The sequence below is a fragment of the Pseudophryne corroboree genome, chromosome 2 (assembly GCF_028390025.1).
Source record: "Pseudophryne corroboree isolate aPseCor3 chromosome 2, aPseCor3.hap2, whole genome shotgun sequence".
Taxonomy (NCBI): domain Eukaryota; kingdom Metazoa; phylum Chordata; class Amphibia; order Anura; family Myobatrachidae; genus Pseudophryne; species Pseudophryne corroboree.
In genome coordinates this window covers 221,779,473-221,805,434 of record NC_086445.1, presented here as the reverse complement: position 1 = coordinate 221,805,434, position 25,962 = coordinate 221,779,473, and the positions used below count along the sequence as shown (strand labels likewise).

The following is a 25,962-nucleotide window of genomic DNA, read 5'->3' as shown; positions in this document are numbered from 1 at the left end:
ATTAGTGCCTGTCCAGGCGCCTCAAACACCGTCAGGGGCTGTGAAACGCCCTTTGCCTCAGTCGGTCGACACAGACCCAGACACAGGCACTGATTCCAGTGGTGACGGTGACGAATCAACCGTATTTTCCAGTAGGGCCACACGTTATATGATTTTGGCAATGAAGGAGGCGTTACATTTAGCTGATACTACAGGTACCACTAAACAGGGTATTATGTGGGGTGTGAAAAAACTACCTATAGTTTTTCCTGAATCAGAAGAATTAAATGACGTGTGTGATGAAGCGTGGGTTGCCCCTGATAAAAAGCTGATAATTTCAAAGAAATTATTGGCATTATACCCTTTCCCGCCAGAGGTTAGGGAGCGCTGGGAAACACCTCCTAGGGTGGACAAGGCGCTAACACGCTTATCTAAACAAGTGGCGTTACCCTCTCCTGAGACGGCCGCACTTAAAGATCCATCAGATAGGAGGATGGAAAATATCCAAAAAAGTATATACACACATGCAGGTGTTATACTACGACCAGCTATAGCGACTGCCTGGATGTGCAGTGCTGGGGTAGTTTGGTCAGAGTCCCTGATTGAAAATATTGATACCCTGGACAGGGACAATATTTTACTGTCGTTAGAACAAATAAAGGATGCATTTCTTTATATGCGTGATGCACAGAGGGATATCTGCACACTGGCATCACGGGTAAGTGCTATGTCCATTTCGGCCAGAAGAGCTTTATGGACGCGACAGTGGACAGGCGATGCGGATTCAAAACGGCATATGGAAGTTTTGCCGTATAAAGGGGAGGAGTTATTTGGAGTCGGTCTATCAGATTTGGTGGCCACGGCTACAGCCGGGAAATCCACTTTTCTACCTCAAGTCACTCCCCAACAGAAAAAGGCACCGACTTTTCAACCGCAGCCCTTTCGTTCCTTTAAAAATAAGAGAGCAAAGGGCTATTCATATCTGCCACAAGGCAGAGGTCGAGGGAAGAGACAGCAACAGGCAGCTCCTTCCCAGGAACAGAAGCCCTCCCCGGCTTCTACAAAAGCCTCAGCATGACGCTGGGGCTTCTCAAGCGGACTCGGGGACGGTGGGCGGTCGTCTCAAAAATTACAGCGCGCAGTGGGCTCACTCGCAGGTAGATCCCTGGATCCTGCAGATAATATCTCAGGGGTACAGGTTGGAATTAGAGACAGATCCACCTCGCCGTTTCCTGAAGTCTGCTTTACCAACGTCTCCCTCCGAAAGGGAGACGGTTTTGGAAGCCATTCACAAGCTGTACTCTCAGCAGGTGATAGTCAAGGTACCTCTTCTACAACAAGGGAAGGGGTATTATTCCACTCTATTTGTGGTACCGAAGCCGGATGGCTCGGTAAGGCCTATTCTAAATCTGAAGTCCTTGAACCTGTACATAAAGAAGTTCAAGTTCAAGATGGAGTCACTCAGAGCAGTGATAGCGAACCTGGAAGAAGGGGACTTTATGGTATCCTTGGACATCAAGGATGCGTACCTCCACGTTCCAATTTACCCCTCACACCAGGGGTACCTCAGGTTCGTTGTACAAAACTGTCACTATCAGTTTCAGACGCTGCCGTTTGGTTTGTCCACGGCACCTCGGGTCTTTACAAAGGTAATGGCCGAGATGATGATTCTTCTTCGAAGAAAAGGCGTATTAATTATCCCATACTTGGACGATCTCCTAATAAGGGCAAGGTCCAGAGAACAGCTAGAGATGGGATTAGCACTATCTCAAGAGGTGCTAAAGCAGCACGGATGGATTCTGAATATTCCAAAATCCCAATTAATGCCGACAACTCGTCTGCTGTTCCTAGGGATGATTCTGGACACGGTTCAGAAAAAGGTTTTTCTTCCCGAGGAAAAAGCCAAGGAGTTATCCGACCTGGTCAGGAACCTCCTAAAACCAGGAAAGGTGTCTGTACATCAATGCACAAGAGTCCTGGGAAAAATGGTGGCTTCTTACGAAGCAATTCCATTCGGCAGATTCCATGCAAGAATTTTCCAAAGGGATCTGTTGGACAAATGGTCAGGGTCGCATCTTCAGATGCACCTGCGGATAACCCTGTCTCCAAGGACAAGGGTATCTCTTCTGTGGTGGGTGCAGAGGGCTCATCTATTGGAGGGCCGCAGATTCGGCATACAGGATTGGATCCTGGTGACCACGGACGCCAGCCTGAGAGGCTGGGGAGCAGTCACACAAGGAAGAAACTTCCAGGGAGTGTGGTCGAGCCTGAAAAAGTCTCTTCACATAAACATTCTGGAACTAAGAGCAATCTACAATGCTCTAAGCCAGGCGGAACCTCTGCTTCAAGGAAGACCGGTGTTGATCCAGTCGGACAACATCACGGCAGTCGCCCATGTAAACAGACAGGGCGGCACAAGAAGCAGGAGTGCAATGGCAGAAGCTGCCAGGATCCTTCGCTGGGCGGAGAATCACGTGATAGCACTGTCAGCAGTGTTCATCCCGGGCGTGGACAACTGGGAAGCAGACTTCCTCAGCAGACACGATCTTCACCCGGGAGAGTGGGGACTTCATCCAGAAGTTTTCCACATGCTAATAAACCGTTGGGAAAGACCAATGGTGGACATGATGGCGTCTCGCCTCAACAAAAAACTGGACAGGTATTGCGCCAGGTCAAGAGATCCGCAGGCAATAGCTGTGGACGCGCTGGTAACACCTTGGGTGTACCAGTCGGTGTATGTGTTTCCTCCTCTGCCTCTCATACCAAAGGTATTGAGAATCATACGGCAAAGCGGAGTAAGAACGATACTAGTGGCTCCGGATTGGCCAAGAAGGTCTTGGTACCCGGAACTTCAAGAGATGGTCACGGACGATCCGTGGCCTCTACCTCTGAGAAGGGACCTGCTTCAACAGGGTCCCTGCCTCTTTCAAGACTTACCGCGGCTGCGTTTGACGGCATGGCGGTTGAACGCCAGATCCTAAAAGGAAAAGGCATTCCAGAAGAAGTCATTCCTACCTTGATTAAGGCAAGAAAGGAAGTCACCGCGAAGCATTATCACCGCATTTGGCGGAAATATGTTGCGTGGTGCGAGGATCGGAGTGCTCCGACGGAGAAATTTCAACTGGGTCGTTTCCTACATTTCCTGCAATCAGGATTGTCTATGGGTCTCAAATTGGGATCTATTAAGGTTCAAATTTCGGCCCTGTCAATATTCTTCCAAAAAGAATTGGCCTCAGTCCCTGAGGTCCAGACTTTTGTCAAAGGAGTACTGCATATACAGCCTCCTGTGGTGCCTCCGGTGGCACCGTGGGATCTAAATGTAGTTTTAGATTTCCTCAAATCCCATTGGTTTGAACCACTAAAAAATGTGGATTTGAAATATCTCACATGGAAAGTGACTATGTTACTGGCCCTGGCTTCCGCCAGGAGAGTATCTGAACTGGCGGCTTTATCTTATAAAAGCCCTTATTTAATTTTCCATTCGGATAGGGCAGAGCTGCGGACGCGTCCGCATTTTCTCCCTAAGGTGGTATCAGCGTTTCACCTGAACCAGCCTATTGTAGTGCCTGCGGCTACAAGCGACTTGGAGGACTCCAAGTTGTTGGACGTTGTCAGAGCTTTAAAAATATACATTTCAAGGACGGCTGGAGTCAGAAAATCTGACTCGCTGTTTATACTGTATGCACCCAACAAGTTGGGTGCGCCTGCTTCTAAGCAGTCGATTGCTCGTTGGATTTGTAACACAATTCAACTTGCACATTCTGTGGCAGGCCTGCCACAGCCTAAATCTGTTAAGGCCCATTCCACAAGGAAGGTGGGCTCATCTTGGGCGGCTGCCCGAGGGGTCTCGGCATTACAACTCTGCCGAGCAGCTACGTGGTCAGGGGAGAACACGTTTGTAAAATTCTACAAATTTGATACCCTGGCAAAAGAGGACCTGGAGTTCTCTCATTCGGTGCTGCAGAGTCATCCGCACTCTCCCGCCCGTTTGGGAGCTTTGGTATAATCCCCATGGTCCTTTCAGGAACCCCAGCATCCACTAGGACGATAGAGAAAATAAGAATTTACTTACCGATAATTCTATTTCTCGGAGTCCGTAGTGGATGCTGGGCGCCCATCCCAAGTGCGGATTATCTGCAATACTTGTACATAGTTATTGTTAACTAATTCGGGTTATTGTTTAGGGAGCCATCTTTCAGAGGCTCCTCTGTTATCATACTGTTAACTGGGTTTAGATCACAAGTTGTACGGTGTGATTGGTGTGGCTGGTATGAGTCTTACCCGGGATTCAAAATCCTCCCTTATTGTGTACGCTCGTCCGGGCACAGTACCTAACTGGAGTCTGGAGGAGGGTCATAGGGGGAGGAGCCAGTGCACACCACCTGATCTGGAAAAGCTTTACTTTTTGTGCCCTGTCTCCTGCGGAGCCGCTATTCCCCATGGTCCTTTCAGGAACCCCAGCATCCACTACGGACTCCGAGAAATAGAATTATCGGTAAGTAAATTCTTATTTTTTGAGCCATCTGTTGAGAGGCTCAGTTGTTTTCATACTGTCAAACTGGATATAGTATCACGAGTTGTACGGTGTGATTGGTGTGGCTGGTAAGAGTCTTACCCGGGATTCTAAATCCTTCCTTATTATGTCTGCTCGTCCGGGCACAGTGTCCTAACTGAGGCTTGGAGGAGGGTCATAGTGGGAGGAGCCAGTGCACACCAGGTAGTCATAAATCTTTCTAGAGTGCCCAGCCTCCTTCGGAGCCCGCTATTCCCCGTGGTCCTTACGGAGTTCCCAGCATCCACTACGGACTACGAGAAATAGAATTACCGGTGAGTAAATTCTTATTTTCACCGTACAGTAGTGTCCGTTACTCACATTACACCACAAAGTAGTGTCCGTTACTTACATTTCACCGCACAGTAGTGTCCGTTACTCACGTTACACAGCACAGTAGTGTCCATTACTCACATTACACCGCACAGTAGTGTCCGTTACTTACATTTCACCGCACAGTAGTGTCCGTTACTTACATTTCACCGCACAGTAGTGTCTGTTACTTACATTACACCACACAGTAGTGTCCGTTACTCACATTTCACCGCACAGTAGTGTCCGTTACTCACATTACACCACACAGTAGTGTCCGTTACTCACATTACACCGCACAGTAGTGTCCATTACTCAAATGACACCGCACACTAGTGTCCGTTACTCACATTACACCGCGCAGTAGTGTCCGTTACTCACATTACACCGCACAGTAGTGTCCGTTACTTACATTACACCGCACAGTAGTGTCCATTACTCACATTACACCACACAGTAGTGTCCATTACTCACATTACACCGCACAGTAGTGTCCGTTACTCACATTACACCACACAGTGGTGTCCGTTACTCACATTACACCACACAGTAGTGTCCGTTACTCACATTACACCGCACAGTAGTGACCATTACTCACATTACACCGCACAGTAGTGTCCGTTACTCACATTTCACCGCACAATAGTGTCCGTTACTCACATCACACCACACAGTGATGTCCGTTACTTACATTTCACCGCACAGTAGTGTCCGTTACTCACGTTACACCACACAGTAGTGTCCATTACTCACATTACACCGCACAGTAGTGTCCGTTACTCACATTTCACCGCTCAGTAGTGTCCGTTACTCACATTACACCACACAGTAGTGTCCGTTACTTACATTTCACCGCACAGTAGTGTCCGTTACTCACATTACACCGCACAGTAGTGTCCATTACTCACATTACACCGCACAGTAGTGTTTGTTACTTACATTTCACCACACAGTAGTGTCCGTTACTCACATCACACCACACAGTAGTGTCCATTACTCACATTACACCGCACAGTAGTGTCCGTTACTCACATTTCACCGCACAGTAGTGTCCGTTACTCACATTACACCACACAGTAGTGTCCGTTACTTACATTTCACCGCACAGTAGTGTCCGTTACTCACATTACACCGCACAGTAGTGTCCGTTACTTACATTTCACTGCACGGTAGTGTCCGTTACTTACATTTCACCGCACAGTAGTGTCCGTTACTTACATTACACCGCACAGTGGTGTCCGTTACTCACGTTACACCACACAGTAGTGTCCGTTACTCACATTACACCACACAGTAATGTCCGTTACTCACATTACACCGCACAGTGGTGTTCGTTAATCACGTTACACCGCACAGTAGTGTCCGTTACTCTCATTACACTACACAGTAGTGTCCGTTACTCACATTAAACCGCACAGTAGTGTCTGTTACTCACATTACACCGCACAGTAGTGTCCATTACTCACATTACACCACACAGTAGTGTCCGTTACTCACATTACACCGCACAGTAGTGTCCGTTACTCACATTACACTGCACAGTAGTGTCCGTTACTTACATTTCACTGCAGAGTAGTGTCCGTTACTCACATTACACCGCACAGTAGTGTCCGTTACTTACATTTCACCGCACAGTAGTGTCCGTTACTTACATTACACCACACAGTGGTGTCCGTTACTCACGTTACACTGCACAGTAGTGTCCGTTACTCACATCACACCACACAGTAGTGTCCATTACTCACATTACACCGCACAGTAGTGTCCGTTACTCACATTTCACCGCACAGTAGTGTCCGTTACTCACATTACACCACACAGTAGTGTCCGTTACTTACATTTCACCGCACAGTAGTGTCCGTTACTCACATTACACCGCACAGTAGTGTCCGTTACTTACATTTCACTGCACGGTAGTGTCCGTTACTTACATTTCACCGCACAGTAGTGTCCGTTACTTACATTACACCGCACAGTGGTGTCCGTTACTCACGTTACACCGCACAGTAGTGTCCGTTACTCACATTACACCACACAGTAATGTCCGTTACTCACATTACACCGCACAGTGGTGTTCGTTAATCACGTTACACCGCACAGTAGTGTCCGTTACTCACATTACACTACACAGTAGTGTCCGTTACTCACATTAAACCGCACAGTAGTGTCTGTTACTCACATTACACCGCACAGTAGTGTCCATTACTCACATTACACCACACAGTAGTGTCCGTTACTCACATTACACCGCACAGTAGTGTCCGTTACTCACATTACACTGCACAGTAGTGTCCGTTACTTACATTTCACTGCAGAGTAGTGTCCGTTACTCACATTACACCGCACAGTAGTGTCCGTTACTTACATTTCACCGCACAGTAGTGTCCGTTACTTACATTACACCACACAGTGGTGTCCGTTACTCACGTTACACTGCACAGTAGTGTGCGTTATTTACATTACACTACACAGTAGAGTAGTATAGCTGTCCCTGCTATAATCATCCAGAGAATAATTTTGAAATGCAGTTGCTCTGGCAGGGCTTATCATAGCAGTGAAATGATATACACATCCGTCTCTCAATTCATTCCTAAGTACTTTGCTGTTCTTTAGATTCCTCTTAACGTTCTAGCCCACAGCACAGAGGTGACAGGGACAGGGCAGTTAGGACAGGACAGAGGGGACAGGGCAAAAGGAAAAAGGTGAAATACACAGAATAAAAGTGATAGGGACAGGACAGAGGTGAAAGGGACAGAATAAGGACGAAGGTGAAGGACAGGACCAGAACAGAAGGACTAAGATAGAGGTGACAAGATCAGGAGGGACAGTAGTGGTAGGGGCCAGTGCTGAGATGACTGGGACAGTACAGTACAGTGGGGCCAGTACAGAGGTGACAGGACTAAGATAGAGGGGACAGGAAATGGACAGAACAGGGTAATAAGGCCAGGACAGAACAGAGGGGACAGGAGAGATGGGTAATAGGACCAGGACATAGGTGACAGGTCTAGGAAAGAAGTGACAGAAATGAGAGGGACAAGATAGAGGCGATGGGGACAGAACTAGGACAGAAGAGACAGGGTCAGAACAGAACACTAGTGACAGGAGAGAGGGGTGATAGTGCCAGGACAGGGGTGATATGGCCAGAACAGGAGTGACAGGGCCATGACAAAACAGAGGGGACAGAAGAGAGGGGTGTTAGGGACAGGGCCAGTACAGAGATGACAAGGTCAGTACAGTGGGGAAGAACAGAAATGGATTCAGCATGGAATCCCGATGGGCAGGATCTTGACGGTCATAAGACCGACACCGGAATCCCGACAGGTGGGATTCTGAAGGCAAACCCAGCATGTCCCCTGGCGAGCTTGCTGCGCTCACCGCGCTTCGGGCCCAGTGGTGAGCTTTGCTCGCCACACTAATTTAGTGGGGATTCCGGGCCCTGGTCGGGTTCTGACTGCCGGGTTTCCCCTGGATGTTGGGATTTCGGCATCGGTATCCTGACCGCCAGGATCCCAACAGCCAGGAAACTAACTGCTTCCCACAGAAATGACGGTGCCATGACAATGCTGACTTGACTTACTGGAGTCACTGCTGTTGGCTGCTGCTGTCCCACTCCAATCTGGGGGACCAGAATCTGACCTAGGCTGGCTCTCTCAGGGGCATATTTATCATTACTTTGTTTACATAAAAACCTGAAATCTGCAGTTTTCACACTATTATCATAAAATTTACGTATCTCCAGAATGTATTAAAATCATATTGGAGGATATTTTGCAAAAATCTCCTCCATAACTTAAAAATTCCATGTTCTTCGGATTATTACCGCACCTCCTGTTACTGTAAGGGGAACTGCCCAATATATCAAGGTTCAATTGTGATCCATTTTTAGACGGCATTAGCAAACACTTTCATCTTTCTCTCTCTCTCTCTCTCTCTCTCTGTCTCTCTGCTTCTCCTCCTCTGATCTGCCTCCCCCACAGCACAGCTGAGCTGAGTAGCTGAATTCGGACGTCTGCAATGAACCAAACTAGTTAGCATAGGCGTTCATAGGCCCTCATTCCGAGTTGATTGCTCGCTAACTACTTTTTGCAGCCGTGCAAACGTATAGTCGCCGCCCACGGCGGAGTGTATTTTTGCTTAGCAAGTATGCGATCGCATGTGCAGTCGAGCGGGACGAAAAAGTTTTTTGCAGTTTCTGAGTAGGTCTGAAATTACTCAGCCCTTGCGATCACTTCAGCCTGTCCGATCCCAGAATTGACATCAGACGCACGCCCTGCAAATGCCTGGACACGCCTGCGTTTTCCCTACCACTCCCAGAAAATGGTCAGTTGACACCCATAAACGCCCTCTTTCTGTCAATCTCCTTGTGATCGGTTGTGCGAATGGATTCGTCGCTAGAAGCAATGCATAGCAACGATGATGTTTGTACCCGTACGACGCGCGTGCGCATTGTGGTGCATACGCATGCGCAGTAGTAACCTGATCGCTGAACTGCGAAAATCGGCAGCGTGTGATCAACTCGGAATGACCCCCCCATTGGTCCCTGCTGCTTGCATTAAATCAAGTATGGTCTTTTATTTATTTATTTTTAACAGAAATTAATTTTTCTTTTAAGTTTAAACAATTATATGACCCCCATGTCAATTTGTGGATGAGCGGCGGACCTAGGCTTCTCTATCAGGCCCAGATAATTAGTACACACTCCCACCCACCCCTCTCGGCACCACTGTGAGTAGAAGCAGCAGAGGTTTTCTTCAAGTTGGAGTTGGCTGGCCGCTGGTACCTTCTGTAGAGTGAAGAAGCTGGCAGAGCATGTGGTTGGACAGCTGCAGCAGTGCTGCCCGGCTAGCTGTAATGTACGTAACTGTAGGGCAGATGTATTAAGCCAGGAGAGGTGATAAAGCAGTGATAAGTGCAAGGTGATAACGCACCAGCCAATCAGCTCCAATATGTAAATTTACAGTTAGGAGCTGCTTGGCTGGTGCGTTATCATCTTGCACTTATCACTGCTTTATCACTTCTCCAGGCTTAATACATCTGCCCCACTGAACCTGGCTTACTCACTCACTCATCACTAATTCTCTTACTTCCCGATATGTTAGGAAGCTGAAATATAACATAGGTATTCTTCGGGTGGCAAATAGGTAAACTACGTAATTAGAATTTTAATAAATCTCCGCTAAGGGGATGACAAGGGGGTTGACATACTGACGTCATCACCGATGCGTGGCTTGCGTTGCGTGAATGATTACGCCCAAATGAACAATTGGATCAAAATTTGGATTGCACCTGCAGTGGGTAGAATTTAATCAACTACAAAAATGGTCCTGTCACTTTTTACTGCATCTGCTACGGGTGCTCCTCGAGTAACGTCAAGAACCATGGATTAATATTTACTTACATTAAGACGTCTCAAATGTACATCTCTATAGCTTTACAAAATTTTTAAACACTCATTTATATGTACAACCGTAAAAATCAGAAACTCCTGTGCGAACAGCTAGTACATATTAAAGGGATACATACTATTTACCGGCGGCTGTCAAGATCCCGACAGCGGCATCCCGCCCGCCAGAATGCCGGCAGCGGGGCGAATGCTAAGAGTACCCTTGCAGGCTCACTGCGATCGCCACACTGCAGAATCGGTGAACACCCAGGAGTGGGAATAGCCCCTGTGCACTGGGATACCGGTGGTAGTCAATGTTGGCTGTTGGGATTCCGGCATCGGTATCCTGGCCGCCAGGATACCGACAGCCAGCAAATTGATTGCATCCCATATTAAAAGCTATTTCGTCATATGTACAATTACAAAGAGATGAAATAAAATCAATATTAAGGATGCTCCACGCTCACCTTCTCAGAAACACACTTTTGGAATGAGCTTTGCTGCTTTTCACTTTTAGGGAACTGTCCGTGCCAAGAAGAACTGAGGGAAAAGCTAGCAGACTTTTTATGTGCTCTCGTCATATTGGGTGCTAAACTCTTCTGCTCGGATTCTTTCTTTGGAGAATCTTCACCATTCTGGTTCATTAAGTGTTGTTCCATTATAGAGGGTGTACAAGGGGAAGCCAGTAGGTTATCCTGGGATCTATGAAACAGTTTGTATCCTGTTTAATAAGAGAAAATAAAATAACTATTAAATGCCTAGAAAACATAATAGATCAAGGGCCACATGTAAAAGGCTGCAATTTGCAGGAGCCGACGTGATTCCAGTAAGCCGGTATTACAAGTTGTAATTTATTGTAGAGGCAAAACCAGGTTTGTTTTCCCTTTAAATTAATTACCACTTTCATTCTAGTGACTGTCTCGCTGGAATTATACCAGCTTCCGTAAATTTTTCCTCAAGTTTTTGCCATATATGAATTTGGTGCCCAAATTATATAGCGAAATTAAGTGCATTACATATGTGATTTGATTTTGCATCAGTGTACACAGATGGCCTATTTATCAATTATTATTTGCGGCAAATCCCCCAGCAGACTGCACAAGTGGTGCACACGACTCCAGAAGAAGAAGTGAAGGGATTACTATTGCGATGCCTTCCCTTCTTACACCGCACAGGGACGGGCTCCTTCTGGGGCATTGGGATGGTCTTTATTACATGGGCACATTTTGTGTATTTAAAGATTTTAACATCATTGGGGTAAATTTACTAAGGTGGAAGTTTTTTAGAACTAGTGATGTTGCCCATAGCAACCTATCAGATTCTACTTAAAATTTATCAAGCTGCTTCTAGAAGATAATAGATAGAATCTGATTGGTTGCTATAGGCAACATCACCAGTTCTAAAAAAACTCCCACCTTAGTAAATTTACCCCATTGAGTCCATTGAAAGAGAAAAATGCATTCTATTAGAATTATAGAATGAGGCCTGATCTCAGGAAGGCGGGCCACATCCTGACTGAAAGGTGTGCAGGAGATATCAGTGACAACTCAGGCACCTGCATTATCTTTGTATAGGATAGCTTTGTTACTTCATTCTTGCAAAACTAGGTGAAAATAATGTGTTCACCTACTTTAAGGAATGATGAATGGGCCCCCAGGAACGTAGTCAATTATTGTTAAGCCTTAAAAATGGCAAGTGCAAACCTAAAACATTTATATTAACAATTGGCAGGTCTCTCTTGGCAAGGTCACCAGTTTATTAAAACCACCTTCATGTACTGTATAAATAGGAATGAAATCAGGTGGTTCCATGAAAAATGAACAAAGTGTTTTGGAATCAATGGCCAAATTCTTAGTAATGTAGAATGTCAACATTAAAAAGCATAAAATCTAGGCCCCATATGTGGTATGTTTCATTAACCAAACTAATGAAAATATACTCACAAAAGCCTTTGTGAAATTCAAGTTGTCCTCAATTTGCCAAGATATATATAAACTACAGCAGTTCTTAATAGTACCTAATATCTCTCAAGTCTATTAGTCAGCAGCTTCTGTGGCCACACCCACAACCCTTTCCTTCCTCACTTTTTACAAGTTTATCTCCATTCCAAGGCAAAATCTACACCATCACTGAGGATTTCCTCTCATCACATACAGTATCTCATACCCAACTTATACTCCATTCCCCTACACTACACTAGTATACCAAGGAGAAGGTACTTTCCACTGCTTTATATCCCTTAAACCTTTCCCCTTGTCCTTGTTGTAATTCTATGCTCCCTACTTTTAATGCTTGGCTGTACCCAGCTCACCTTTGCAACCACTGTTTTTCCACTGGCATTATTTCTCTTTTTTTGCAAACATGTACTTACAGTTTCTCTCCTATACTCAAGAAACTATTTTTAACTGTTTTTCTTCAGCTAACTTTTTTTCCCTTCCAATTTCCCCTTCTCTTTTGCTTCCAACATACCTGAGCAGCTTATGTACAACCAGCTAATACTCCCTCTTCAACTCTATGCAATTCATTTGGGTTCTGCCCTCAATACCCTACTAATACTGACCTCACAAAAGTGACCTAACGATCTAATCATATTAACTCAAATGCTCACTTCTTCCTCCTTATCCTCCATTACCTCTCTGTAGCTATCTATACAGATGGGTTTGGTATGGGTGACCAGCGGACGGGATGCCAGCTGGCGGGATTCTGGCGTCGGAATCATGACCGCTGGGATCCTGACAGCCGGTAAATTAAACGTACCCCATACAGACAACCATCCTTTTCTTCTTGGCCTTTGTGGCACTATTCTCTTATAGCTCTCACATTTCAACCCAAAACTTTTTAAACTTTCCTGCAGCATCTCTACTTCTAGATGATTCCCCCACTTTGTGTGCTGCAGTACTTGCTATCTGGCTTTCCCCTCACCCATCTATCTATGGCACCATCACTTAGCTCACCTGATACCTCTCCCTCTAATTCAGGACATTGCTCAGGTGTGTTGACATTTAAGAAGAGCTTTCTTTATAGAGCTTCTCATATCCTACTTCATACACTAGAACAATACACATTTTTTAGACAACTGTCAGTTTCTAGTTGTTTGCACTGCACTTCATCCATTGTAAGCTTTTTTATGACCTTAGATCAAAGTATCATATCAAATCATATATAAACACATATATGCAAAGTTTAGAGCTACAGACCCATTTTTCTTTTAAATTAACCCATATTTTGATTTTGCCTGTAAGCTATATTTCATCTCCTCACTGTTTTCAGGAAAGCTATCAACATAAAACAGGAAAAACATGGATACAAGCTTGTGCTATGTAACAGAACCAGTGCATTACCTAAACTCTTCTTGCCTCTGCTTCTGTGTCCCACATTTCTTTGAGTGATCAGGTCATTGATATAAGAGGTGGGCACATGGAATGGTTTGGTGCTTTCACAATCTCCGATTTTTCTGACCTGCCACCAATCTTTATCAAGCTTGTTCAACAGCAGAAGGATGTCGCCTTCTCTCAGACAAACGCTGCTCCCATCAGGAACCTTGAACATATGGCTGCCAAGAACTTTCAAGATCACTGGCTTTGTTGTTGGGTGCAACCTTTTCCAGTTGCGTCCATCCAGTGTCCAAAGCCCAGAGAACATCTCAGGCCACCTAGTAAAGATCAGGCAACATTAATATTTAGTTAATTTGCACATCTGATTTTTTTAGACAAAAACCCCATGAAACAACATTGCTATTACCCTACATATGGCCTAATCACAGACAGAGACAGGCCCCGAAAATGGTCACAACATGCCTGCGTTTTTGCAGACACTGCCTGTTACTTCCTGTCACTCACTTTGCGTCTGATTCCGCACTGCGAGTGTGCGGTTGGTGAGGAGGTCATGTGTGTGTGTGTGTCTAATGGGTCTCACGAATGGTGCTGCAAAATCCCACGAGACAGTGTGGATGGGAGCTGGTAGCATCTACTGCTGCGGCGTGCTGATCCAAACTCGGCTGGTCCAGGTAGATGGAGGGAGGAAAGGTGTGTGTGTGTCACAAGGGGGTGGGGACTTGGGGGTGCTTAGGATCAATTTCACTACTGTGGGGCCCCTCAACTTCATTGCCTCTGGGCCCCCACAAGCAGTAATCTGGCCCTGTGATAATGCAATCACTTTCTGGGTTCGTACCATAGCCACGCTAGTGGGCATGCCTGGCTTGTGTACTGTACGGGGAACATTTTTCAGTGTGTATCCCATAGGCTGCAATGGCAAACTCCATACAGTAGCATGATTGATGATAGCATTAGCTATTGAGGCCAAATTTGGCCATTTTAGCAGCCCCCATAGAACCCTATGTGGGCTGCTTTTACGATAGAATAAGACAGAAAAGCTAGACAGAAAATGATCTGTAGACAAATTGGTTAAATCTAATAGAGTTAATCAATTTGTCTGAACCACTGGTTTCGGACATTTTTCAGTGTTTGAGAGCAAACGGTCATTTGCTCCTATACATCACCAGATTTTCTTTCCAACCAACCAGTTGGATGGTTGGACAGATAATCTTAAGGTGTATGGCAAGCTTTAACCCGTTCCCATGCTGAGGAAAAATGATTCATGAGCTGTTCACACGCCGGGTTCAGTATGTCCGGCCGGTGGACGGGATGTTGGTGGTCACAATACCGACGACGGCATCCCGATGTTTGAAATCCTGACAGGGGTGAGGTAAGTATGTTATCCCCTACCCCTTAACCCTCCCTTTCCGTAAAATAACCCTAACCTCCACCCTTAGTACCTAACTCTAACCTCTCCCTGGTGGAGCCTAAAACTAACCCCCCATTCCCCCAAGCCTAATCCTAACCCTCCCCCATTAGTACCTAAACCTAACCTCTCCAGAGTGCTGCCTAACCTCTCCCAGCAGCCTAACCCTAACTTCCACTCCCCACAGTCTAACCCTAACCCCTCCCGGGTGGTACCTAAACCTAATCCCGCGTCCCGGCCCTAACACGCCCGCTATACTTACGGTTGGCATTGTGTACCCCTGGTCCTTCTTGGTGTTTCAAAATTTGTTATTGTATAACAGAAAAAAGTAACATCCAATAGTGTAACTGTATAAATATATTTATTACAGAATATAATAAAAAAAAAAACTAAATATTTTTACAATACAAGGAATATGGCATCCTAGTACCAGATGATAGATGTAATAAGCATTGAACAGTTGCTGTATACCTGGGCTATCCACAGGACCTGACTGTCTTGTACCAAGGAAGAAGACCCTCAACTATCTACAACCAAGTTCTCAAACACCAATGTGTTTCAATTGCGATAGATCTTTTTCGGTTACTTCTTTCAGTAGGACAAATCTACAAAGACAATGTTAAGATGGAGAACATACAGGAGATATTTTTTAGGAATGCTTTGTGAAATCATATGGCCACCTAATAGCATATATAGCAAATGACCTGAAAGTGATTACTCCGATCACCCATTAAATCTCATGCAACTGAAGTATATTTACGGGGAACCGGAGAAATAGGAGTCCAAAATACTGGGATGTAGTTGGCATCCTGACCATCGAGATGACAGCGGTCAGAAGAAGATTGGTGCCGGAATCCCAACACCGCTCAGAATCCCAACTCCGGAATCCCGACAGTCATCAACCCAAACGTAAGCATGTCGGGGAGGGTTAGCGTTAGGTTGAGGGTGGGAAGGGTTAGGCTGCAGGAGGAATAGGGTTAGGCTGCGGTTAGAGAAGGTTAGGGAGAGGGTAAGGGGTAGGGGTGTCCCACTTACAAAAATGTGTTGGATTTCTGAGAATCGGGATGCTGCTGTCGGTATTCCTACCGCTGGCATCCTGACTCGGTATCCCGTACCCAACCCAAAATAAATTTGTTTATATAGTATATTTTACAATAAAACTAAGCAAACTGCTTGATCTATTGGAAGTTTTACCTTTAATAGCACACACCTGACTGATTTATAGTAAATTCATACTAAATAAAGTATTTGGTAGTATTGTTGTAACACATAGCATTGAATTAATTTTCAGTTTTGCAAATGCATACCTCCCAAAAAGGCACGCGCCACCAGAAGGGGCAGGGCCAAGGTTGACTGGGGCATGGCACCAGGTGGGTGGGCGTGGCCTTATGTAATAAACCCTGTTTCTGACACTTTGGGGGGCGTTCCCATCGCTCACCAAGCAGCTGACCAGCCCCCAGACTCACTTCACTGCACTGGTGAGCACAACATCTATTCAGGAATCACTCGCTGCTTTTCTGTACAGAGCAGCAGTGATCAAATGCTCCCCCAACATTCCCCCCGCCCACGGACACTGCGTCTCATGGTAGGGACAGTTGGGAGGTATACAAGCTAGAGTAATAAATGTAAATCAGTGCCTTACTACCATAGGCTGCAGCACACATGAGCTGTATATAGTTGTAAAGCATTAAAGTTATATATGAAGATTTTTACACAGCAATGAGGAATGCCATGATCAGAGTACTCCCAACAGCTGAAATCAGGTGACTAGTGGTTTCTACAGAAGAAATGCCTATATATCCCCAACATCAGTGTAGCAAAACTGAACAGCCACATGTGATCAGTTACATCAATCATATAAATTTAATCATAACCAATCATTGTGTACTTCCCTATTAAACCATATGATGAATGTGCTGTTCCTCTCTAGCTTCCTGATTACATGGAGTGAGTCATTAAGAGGGACCTTTTTGTGTAATTCTGATTTATTAAACATCTATAACGTAGCTAGAAACCAGAATTACATGTATAGAAGAGGTTTTAAAATAAGAATTTACTCACCGGTAATTCTATTTCCCGTAGTCCGTAGTGGATGCTGGGAACTCCGTAAGGACCATGGGGAATAGACGGGCTCCGCAGGAGACTGGGCACTCTAAGAAAGAATTAGGACTACTGGTGTGCACTGGCTCCTCCCTCTATGCCCCTCCTCCAGACCTCAGTTAGGGAAACTGTGCCCGGAAGAGCTGACACTACAAGGAAAGGATTTGGAATCCCGGGTAAGACTCATACCAGCCACACCAATCACACCGTACAACTCGTGATAACTATACCCAGTTAACAGTATGAATAACAATTGAGCCTCACTGAACAGATGGCTCATAACAATAACCCTTTAGTTAAGCAATAACTATATACAAGTATTGCAGACAATCCGCACTTGGGACGGGCGCCCAGCATCCACTACGGACTACGAGAAATAGAATTACTGGTGAGTAAATTCTTATTATTTTCTCTGACGTCCTAGTGGATGCTGGGAACTCCGTAAGGACCATGGGGATTATACCAAAGCTCCCAAACGGGCGGGAGAGTGCGGATGACTCTGCAGCACCGAATGAGCAAACTCAAGGTCCTCCTCGGCCAGGGTATCAAACTTGTAGAATTTTGCAAACGTGTTTGATCCCGACCAGGTAGCAGCTCGGCAAAGTTGTAAAGCCGAGAACCCTCGGGCAGCCGCCCAAGAAGAGCCCACCTTCCTCGTGGAATGGGCTTTTACTGATTTAGGATGCGGCAGTCCAGCCGCAGAATGTGCAAGTTGAATCGTGGAGCAGATCCAGCGAGCAATAGTCTGCTTAGAAGCAGGAGCACCCAGCTTGTTGGGTGCATGCAGGATAAACAGCGAGTCAGTCTTTCTGACTCTAGCCGTCCTGGAAACATAGATTTTCAGGGCCCGGACTACGTCCAGCAACTTGGAAGCCTCCAAGTCCCGAGTAGCCGCAGGCACCACAATAGGTTGGTTCAAATGAAACGCTGATACCACCTTAGGGAGAAATTGGGGACGAGTCCTCAATTCTGCTCTGTCCATATGGAAGATCAGATAGGGGCTTTTACAGGACAAAGCCGCCAATTCTGACCCCCGCCTAGCCGAAGCCAAGGCCAAAAGCATGACCACTTTCCACGTGAGATATTTTAATTCCACGGTCTGAAGTGGCTCAAACCAATGTGATTTCAGGAAATCCAACACAACGTTGAGATCCCAAGGTGCCACTGGGGGCACAAAAGGGTGCTGAATATGCAGCACTCCCTTAACAAACGTCTGAACTTCAGGCAGTGAAGCCAGTTCTTTTTGAAAGAAAATAGACAGGGCCGAAATCTGGACTTTAATGGATCCCAATTTTAGGCCCATGGTCACTCCTGACTGTAGGAAGTGCAGAAATCGACCCAGCTGAAATTCTTCTATTGGGGCCTTCATAGCCTCACACCAAGCAACATATTTTCGCCATATGCGGTGATAATGTTTTGCTGTCACATCCTTCCTAGCTTTTATCAGCGTAGGAATGACTTCAACCGGAATGCCCTTTTCCATCAGGATCCGGCGTTCAACCGCCATGCCATCAAACGCAGCCGCGGTATGTCTTGGAACAGACAGGGCCCCTGCTGTAGCAGGTCCTGTCTGAGAGGCAGAGGCCAAGGGTCCTCTGAGATCATTTCTTGTAGTTCCGGGTACCAAGTCCTTCTTGGCCAATCCGGAACGATGAGTATAGTTCTTACTCCTCTCTTTCTTATTATCCTCAGCACCTTTGGTATGAGAGGAAGAAAAGGGAACACATAAACCGACTGGTACACCCACGGTGTCACTAGAGCGTCCACAGCTATCGCCTGAGGGTCCCTTGACCTGGCGCAATATCTTTTTAGCTTTTTGTTGAGGCGGGACGCCATCATGTCCACCTGTGGCTTTTCCCAACGGTTTACAATCTGCGTGAAGACTTCTGGATGAAGTCCCCACTCTCCCGGGTGTAGGTCGTGCCTGCTGAGGAAGTCTGCTTCCCAGTTGTCCACTCCCGGAATGAACACTGCTGACAGTGCTAGCACGTGATTTTCCGCCCATCGGAGAATCCTTGTGGCTTCTGCCATCGCCATCCTGCTTCTTGTGCCGCCCTGTCGGTTTACATGGGCGACCGCCGTGATGTTGTCTGACTGAATCAGCACCGGCTGGTTTTGAAGCAGGGGTCTTGCCTGACTTTGGGCATTGTAAATGGCCCTTAGTTCCAGAATATTTATATGTAGGGAAGCCTCCTGACTCGACCATTGTCCCTGGAAGTTTCTTCCCTGAGTGACTGCCCCCCAACCTCGGAGGCTTGCATCCGTGGTCACCAGGACCCAGTCCTGTATGCCGAATCTGCGGCCCTCGAGAAGATGAGCACTCTGCAGCCACCACAGCAGAGACACCCTGGCCCTCGGGGACAGGGTGATCAGCCGATGCATCTGAAGATGCGATCCGGACCACTTGTCTAACAGATCCCACTGAAAGATCCTTGCATGGAACCTGCCGAATGGAATTGCCTCGTAAGAAGCTACCATCTTTCCCAGGACTCGCGTGCAGTGATGCACCGACACCTGTTTTGGTTTCAGGAGGTCTCTGACCAGAGATGACAACTCCTTGGCCTTCTCCTCCGGGAGAAACACCTTCTTCTGTTCTGTGTCCAGAATCATACCCAGGAACAGCAGACGCGTCGTAGGAACCAGCTGCGACTTTGGGATATTCAGAATCCAGCCGTGCTGTTGTAGCACTTCCTGAGATAGTGCTACTCCGACCAACAACTGCTCCCTGGATCTCGCCTTTATAAGGAGATCGTCCAAGTACAGGATAATTATAACTCCCTTCTTTCGAAGGAGTATCATCATTTCGGCCATTACTTTGGTAAATACCCTCGGTGCCGTGGACAGACCAAACGGCAACGTCTGGAATTGGTAATGGCAGTCCTGTACCGCAAAACGGAGGTACACCTGGTGAGGTGGGTAAATGGGGACATGTAGGTAAGCATCCTTGATGTCCAGTGATACCATGTAATCCCCCTCTTTCAGGCTTGCAATAACCGCCCTGAGCGATTCCATTTTGAACTTGAACTTCCTTATATAAGTGTTCAAGGATTTCAAATTTAGAATGGGTCTCACCGAACCGTCTGGTTTCGGTACCACAAACATTGTGGAATAGTAACCCCGTCCCTGTTGAAGGAGGGATACTTTTATTATCACCTGCTGGAGGTACAGCTTGTGAATTGCCGCCAGCACTACCTCCCTGTCCTAAGGAGTAGCTGGCAAGGCTGATTTGAGGTAACGGCGAGGGGGTGACGTCTCGAATTCCAGCTTGTATCCCTGAGATACCACTTGTAGAACCCAGGGATCCACCTGTGAGCGAACCCACCGGTCGCTGAAGTTCCGGAGACGGGCCCCCACCGCACCTGGCTCCACCAGTGGAGCCCCAGCGTCATGCGGTGGATTTAGTGGAAGCAGGGGAGGATTTTTGTTCTTGGGAACTGGCTGTATGGTGCAGCTTTTTCCCTCTACCCCTGCCTCTGAGCAGAAAGGATGCGCCTTTAACCCGCTTGCCTTTCTGGGGCCGAAAGGACTGTACCTGATAATACGGTGCTTTCTTAGGCTGTGAGGGAACCTGAGGTAAAAATGTCGACTTCCCAGCTGTTGCTGTGGAAACGAGGTCCGAGAGACCATCCCCAAACAATTCCTCACCCTTGTAAGGCAAAACCTCCATGTGCCTTTTAGAATCCGCATCACCTGTCCACTGCCGAGTCCATAATACTCTCCTGGCAGAAATGGACATTGCATTAATTCAAGATGCCAGCCGGCAAATATCCCTCTGTGCATCTCTCATAGATAAGACTACGTCTTTAATATGCTCTATGGTTAGCAATATAGTGTCCCTGTCAAGGGAATCAATGTTATCAGACAGGGAATCAGACCACGCTGCTGCAGCACTGCACATCCACGCTGAAGCAATAGCAGGTCTCAGTATAGTACCTGAGTGTGTATATACAGACTTCAGGATAGCCTCCTGCTTTCTATCCGCAGGCTCCTTTAAGGCGGCCGTATCCTGAGACGGCAGTGCCACCTTTTTTGACAAGCGTGTGAGCGCTTTATCCACCCTCGGGGATGTCTCCCAACGTAACCTGTCCTCTGGCGGGAAAGGGTACGCCATCAGTAACTTTTTAGAAATCACTAGTTTCTTATCGGGGGAAGCCCACGCTTCTTCACACACTTCATTCAACTCATCTGATGGGGGAAAAACCACTGGTTGCTTTTTCTCCCCAAACATAATACCCTTTTTTTTTAGTGGTACCTGGGTTAATGTCAGAAATGTGCAACACATTTTTTATTGCCGTAATCATGCAACGGATGCCCCTTGTGGATTGTGTATATGTCTCATCCTCGTCGACACTGGAGTCAGACTCCGTGTCGACATCTGTGTCTGCCATCTGAGGTAGCGGGCGTTTTTGAGCCCCTGATGGCCTTTGAGACGCCTGGGCAGGCACTGGCTGAGAAGCCGGCTGTCCCATAGCTGTTACGTCATCGAACCTTTTATGTAAGGAGTTGACACTGTCGTGTAAAACCTTCCACATATCCATCCACTCTGGTGTCGACCCCGCAGGGGGTGACATCACATTTATCGGCACCTGCTCCGCCTCCACATAAGCCTCCTCATCAAACATGTCGACACAGCCGTACCGACACACCGCACACACACAGGGACTGCATGCAGGCCAATCTAGCAGCAGCGATAGCGATGCGCGGGGCTGCGCATCGCTATCGCTGTTAGGGCTACACACGGAGCGATCTTGCTGAAAATCTAAGCAATCTAGTCAGATTGCTTAGATTATCGCTCCGTGTGTACCCCCCTTTAGGAGCTGACTGGCTGGTCCTTTATCACCTTCCAATTTATCACTTCACCGAGCTTAATAAATCTGCCCCTGAATGTTTTGACAAAGTGAATTCTATAATATATAATAGTTATAATTCTATAATACAAATAGGTGGGGGCTCGCCATGAAAAATCAAGTCTGAACTATAACATGAAAAATTAACTTGAATAACAAAAATCAATTCTACCCTTACCCGATCACAAATACCCTGTCCTATACATTGTATTTAAAGTATTTAGTAACTTTTGTTTTAATTAACTTACAGTAACATATAAACATTGAATTTGATGGCAGACAAGAACCACTTGGCCCATCTAGTCTGCCCTAAACACATGTACACACAAACACTTAATAGGGTTACTTTTTTGTCGGGAGTCAATTAACCTAACAGTATATTTTTGGATTGTTGAATGAAACCGGAGTACCTGGAGGAAACCCACGCAAGGATGGGGAGAACACAGGGCCATGGTGGGAATCGAACTCATGATCTCAGGGCTGTCTGTGAGGCAAGAATGCTAGATATTACACCATCCGTACTGCCCAAAAACAAAATATGTTCCGTGATACACAGCAAAAAAAAACAATTGTACAAAATGTCATGTCTAGGTATGTTTTGTGGTCTAAAATTCTGGAAGTGGTAGTGTAAATCAGGGAAATGGGCCTACTGAAATGCACATGGCCTTAAAGTGACTGTGAACAATAGTGCAAATTCCTGAAAAGTGTAAAATAAAGGACTGTAGAATGGGATTTACAATACCCGTAATACCCAGTTAATTACCAAATGAAGCAGTTGATTTCAAATTAGAAGTATTACAAGTCAGACCTGTAAGCTGGGATCCGATAAGGATCCCGGCTGTCAGGATCCCGGCAGACAGAGTACCGACGCCGGAATCCCAGCACTGGCATCCAAAATAGGTTCATAATCCCGGCGCCAGAATCCCGGCAGCCAGGATGCCGAACGACAATCCAGCGGGACTCAGGACAGGTATGCCGTGGTGGGGAGAGGTTAGGTTTAGGCTGCGGGGGGAGGGTTAGGGACAGGCTGAGACCCCAGGGGGTTAAATTTAGGCTGCGGGAAGGGGGGTGGCAGGGTTAGCCCCCCCCCCAGAGGGTTAGGCTGTGATGGGGGGAGGGTTAGGTTTCGGCTGTGGGTGGGGGAGGGTTAGGTTTAGGCTGTGGGAGGGAGAGTTCGGTTTAGGCACCACCAATTAGGATTAGGGTTAGGCTGCGGGGAGGGGGGGAGAGGGTTAGGTTTAGGCTGCAGGGAGGAGGGTTAGGGGGCCAGGGGGGGAGTAAGTATACTTACCTTTCCCTGTCCAGATTACGATCTTCGTGATGCAGCGGTCTGTATTCTGACCGCCGCCATCCCAACTTCCAGCAAAACAAACCCAACCCCTGTATGCTACCTCTCTAAAAGGGATTTACTGGTTTCTTGTTGAACAAAGTATAAACTTCCTGTGCTTTGCAAATACAATATTATGCATGCAATTTCAATGTACCTTTTTTCTGCAACTACTTATTCATATAGATGTGACTTTCTCCATGGTTAAGATACTGCAATTTTCTTCAACAATTTAGCCTTTATTGACCTCAGATTGCAGCACAATAAGCCCAAATTGGCTACCACCCCAATCAACATCTGATAGCTAGTGTGGAGTAAAAATCCAGTGGACACTGGCCATGGTCTGACTCTATGCGCAGCAATATATAGTTCACACTGATTGGATCACATACTGTAGAATGAAGCAGTTTACCATCAAGCTTCCAAAATTACCTCATATAGTCGCAATTTCAGTTACGCGATCTGTGAGAATCTGTTACAGTTAGTAAAAATGAGATAAGCAATATTGTACTTCTCAATAATATCCTTTATATGCAAAGTACCTCTTTAGTTTCTGGCTTAAGTTTATAGAAAGTTTTAGTTATGAATACCAGATTTCTTTTAGTGTTATACATACTGTAGCAGTAACTTCCCACACTTCTAACTGTGGCACAACAAAGGCCTTCACATAGAATACCCCGGAAAACTTTCCTCCAACCATATAGTTACATACAGCAGTGTCACACTAGACTCAAGCATGAAATCGTATACTGAGAGGGAGATCATTGTTGAATGCTATGTGAAAATGTAGCTGAGTTAACTCTTTGACTGAATATTTCATATTGTAGTAATAATGTCTGATCAAGGTGACTGTAATTTTACAGTAAAAAAATCCTCTCCTTACTGACACAATTGGCTACATTTTAAAGCCACTGGCGCAGATTCAGTTAGTCATGGGCAGATAGCCTCGAGCTTTAATGCCTGGAGTGTTCAATTTTAAGGCCATATCCTCCCCGTAGTAAGCACGCAGCTAATGCGTGTTAACCCATACATTCAGATTTAAGTGCCCTGAGCTATGGGTTAACACATTTGCATCAGTTGCGATAAGGGCAGACAGCCTTACTTACCGCAGATTAACACTCCCACCTTAGAAGGGTGCGATCAGACATCCACGGTAAGTGGAGCCTGCAGACTTACCCCAGGCTGCAATTGAATAGCCCTGGGCACTGCTAGAATCCCACTGTAAGCACCACAGCTAATTGAATCTTCCCCACTAATTCTTCTCTAGTTTTTGAACTAAATGAGCAATGACATTAAATATAAAACCAGGTGTGTTTTGTTTTTAATATTATTGTCCCTTTAAATTTACCATCAGAAACTGCTGAAGATGCGTCGGCGGCTTTAAAAAGCTCTGTGTAGTAAATTTATCCTTACCACTCTACACAACCATTTACTAAACCATGAACTTTTGATTTAGTAAGGCTGTGAGTGAACCCCTTGCTAACAATGTCTGCATTTGCCTTTCCTGTAGAGACAGCTAGCAGTTTCAGTTCTGGAAACAGTTTGATAATGCATAAAACTATGTCGGTAAAAAATACAAGTCATTGTCATCACATTGTCAGTAAAAACACTTACATTGGCTTTCTCTTCTGTATCTATAACAAACGTTTCATATTAATGAAGAATTATATTATTAATAAAGAGGCTAAACATTCTTTCTCCTGGGCTTTTAGATAACTGTTAAATGATCTTTCTAGTCCCTAAATGACTAAAAACGTTATCAGCTGTAACTCTGCATGTCTTCTTAAAACACTAGCTGAACACTCCTAATACATAGTAGTTTATGTTTCGAAAGATGGAAACAATTTACAGATCACTGATAGAAAATATAATTTGAATTGAAAGTGGTACACAAAAGGATGTGAGTAATGGCTGCATGATCACACTGTATCTTGTATATGGAATAAATCACCCACATGGGGTGTAATAAGTACTCAGTGGGCTTCTAGAATACCGACCCTCTGAATTTCTGAGTTCTGCTTTGAAACAACTAATATTCAGTTAATAGGATCTTGAATCCTAAGATACCATCTTCGCCCCATTTACTTATACAGTAGCTTGCCGTTTATCACTTACCAAATAAAGCCGGGCACAGGGGAAATATTACTCGTCAGCACAACGGATGGCCCTCCTGGTCAGCATTTCTGGAGAACTCCACACAAATGCAGCAGAGGAACAGTGCTGCCTGTGTGTCTCTGGAGCTTCCACAGCAGATCTCCCCACCAGGCACGAAGAGGGAAAGAACACTGTGTGTTAGAGCGATAGGGTTCTGTGAAATGACAATCATCACCACTTCCTGTCTGTAATATTGTCTCTATGCTTCTCTTGTTCATCTAAGTTCATCACCCACACCCTGCATACAGTTCACCTGCATCCTCTGTACGGCTTTTGTGATTACAGGCCCAGTGCTACATCTTGAAAAGCAGCTTTAACTGTGTGATAGGTGACGGAAGCTCCACTACAATAACTGCTGCGCAGGTTTTAACCTTCCTATAAAAAGTGTCAAAGATGTATTTATTTATTAACATTTATATAGCTCCAGCTTATTCTGTTGCTCTTTACAATTGGAAATATAGCAGTAATAATACAAGACTGAGTAATAACAGACAGACAGAGCATTAAAAGGCGCCTGCTAGCCAACTTACAATCTATAAATTTTAAATGGAGTAGCTGGTTGTTCGTA

The 25,962-nt window shown here is 45.8% G+C and overlaps 2 protein-coding genes across 3 annotated transcripts in view; one reads left to right on the top strand and one right to left on the bottom strand.

Moving 5' to 3' along the window:
- ARHGAP9 (Rho GTPase activating protein 9) overlaps positions 1 to 25,518 on the bottom strand; it is a 281,901-nt gene extending 256,383 nt beyond the window's left edge. For both annotated transcript variants that reach the window (XM_063952370.1, XM_063952371.1), the window contains exons 1-3: positions 25,356 to 25,518; positions 13,568 to 13,878; positions 10,694 to 10,947 (exon numbers count right to left, since the gene is read on the bottom strand). In XM_063952370.1, coding sequence (XP_063808440.1) covers positions 10,694 to 10,947; positions 13,568 to 13,868 — 555 coding nt within the window. In that variant the 5' untranslated portion in view covers positions 13,869 to 13,878; positions 25,356 to 25,518. The remainder of the gene's footprint in view (positions 1 to 10,693; positions 10,948 to 13,567; positions 13,879 to 25,355) is intronic.
- Positions 1 to 25,962, top strand: part of MARS1 (methionyl-tRNA synthetase 1) — a 314,707-nt gene that overhangs the window by 77,819 nt on the left and 210,926 nt on the right. The window lies entirely within an intron of this gene.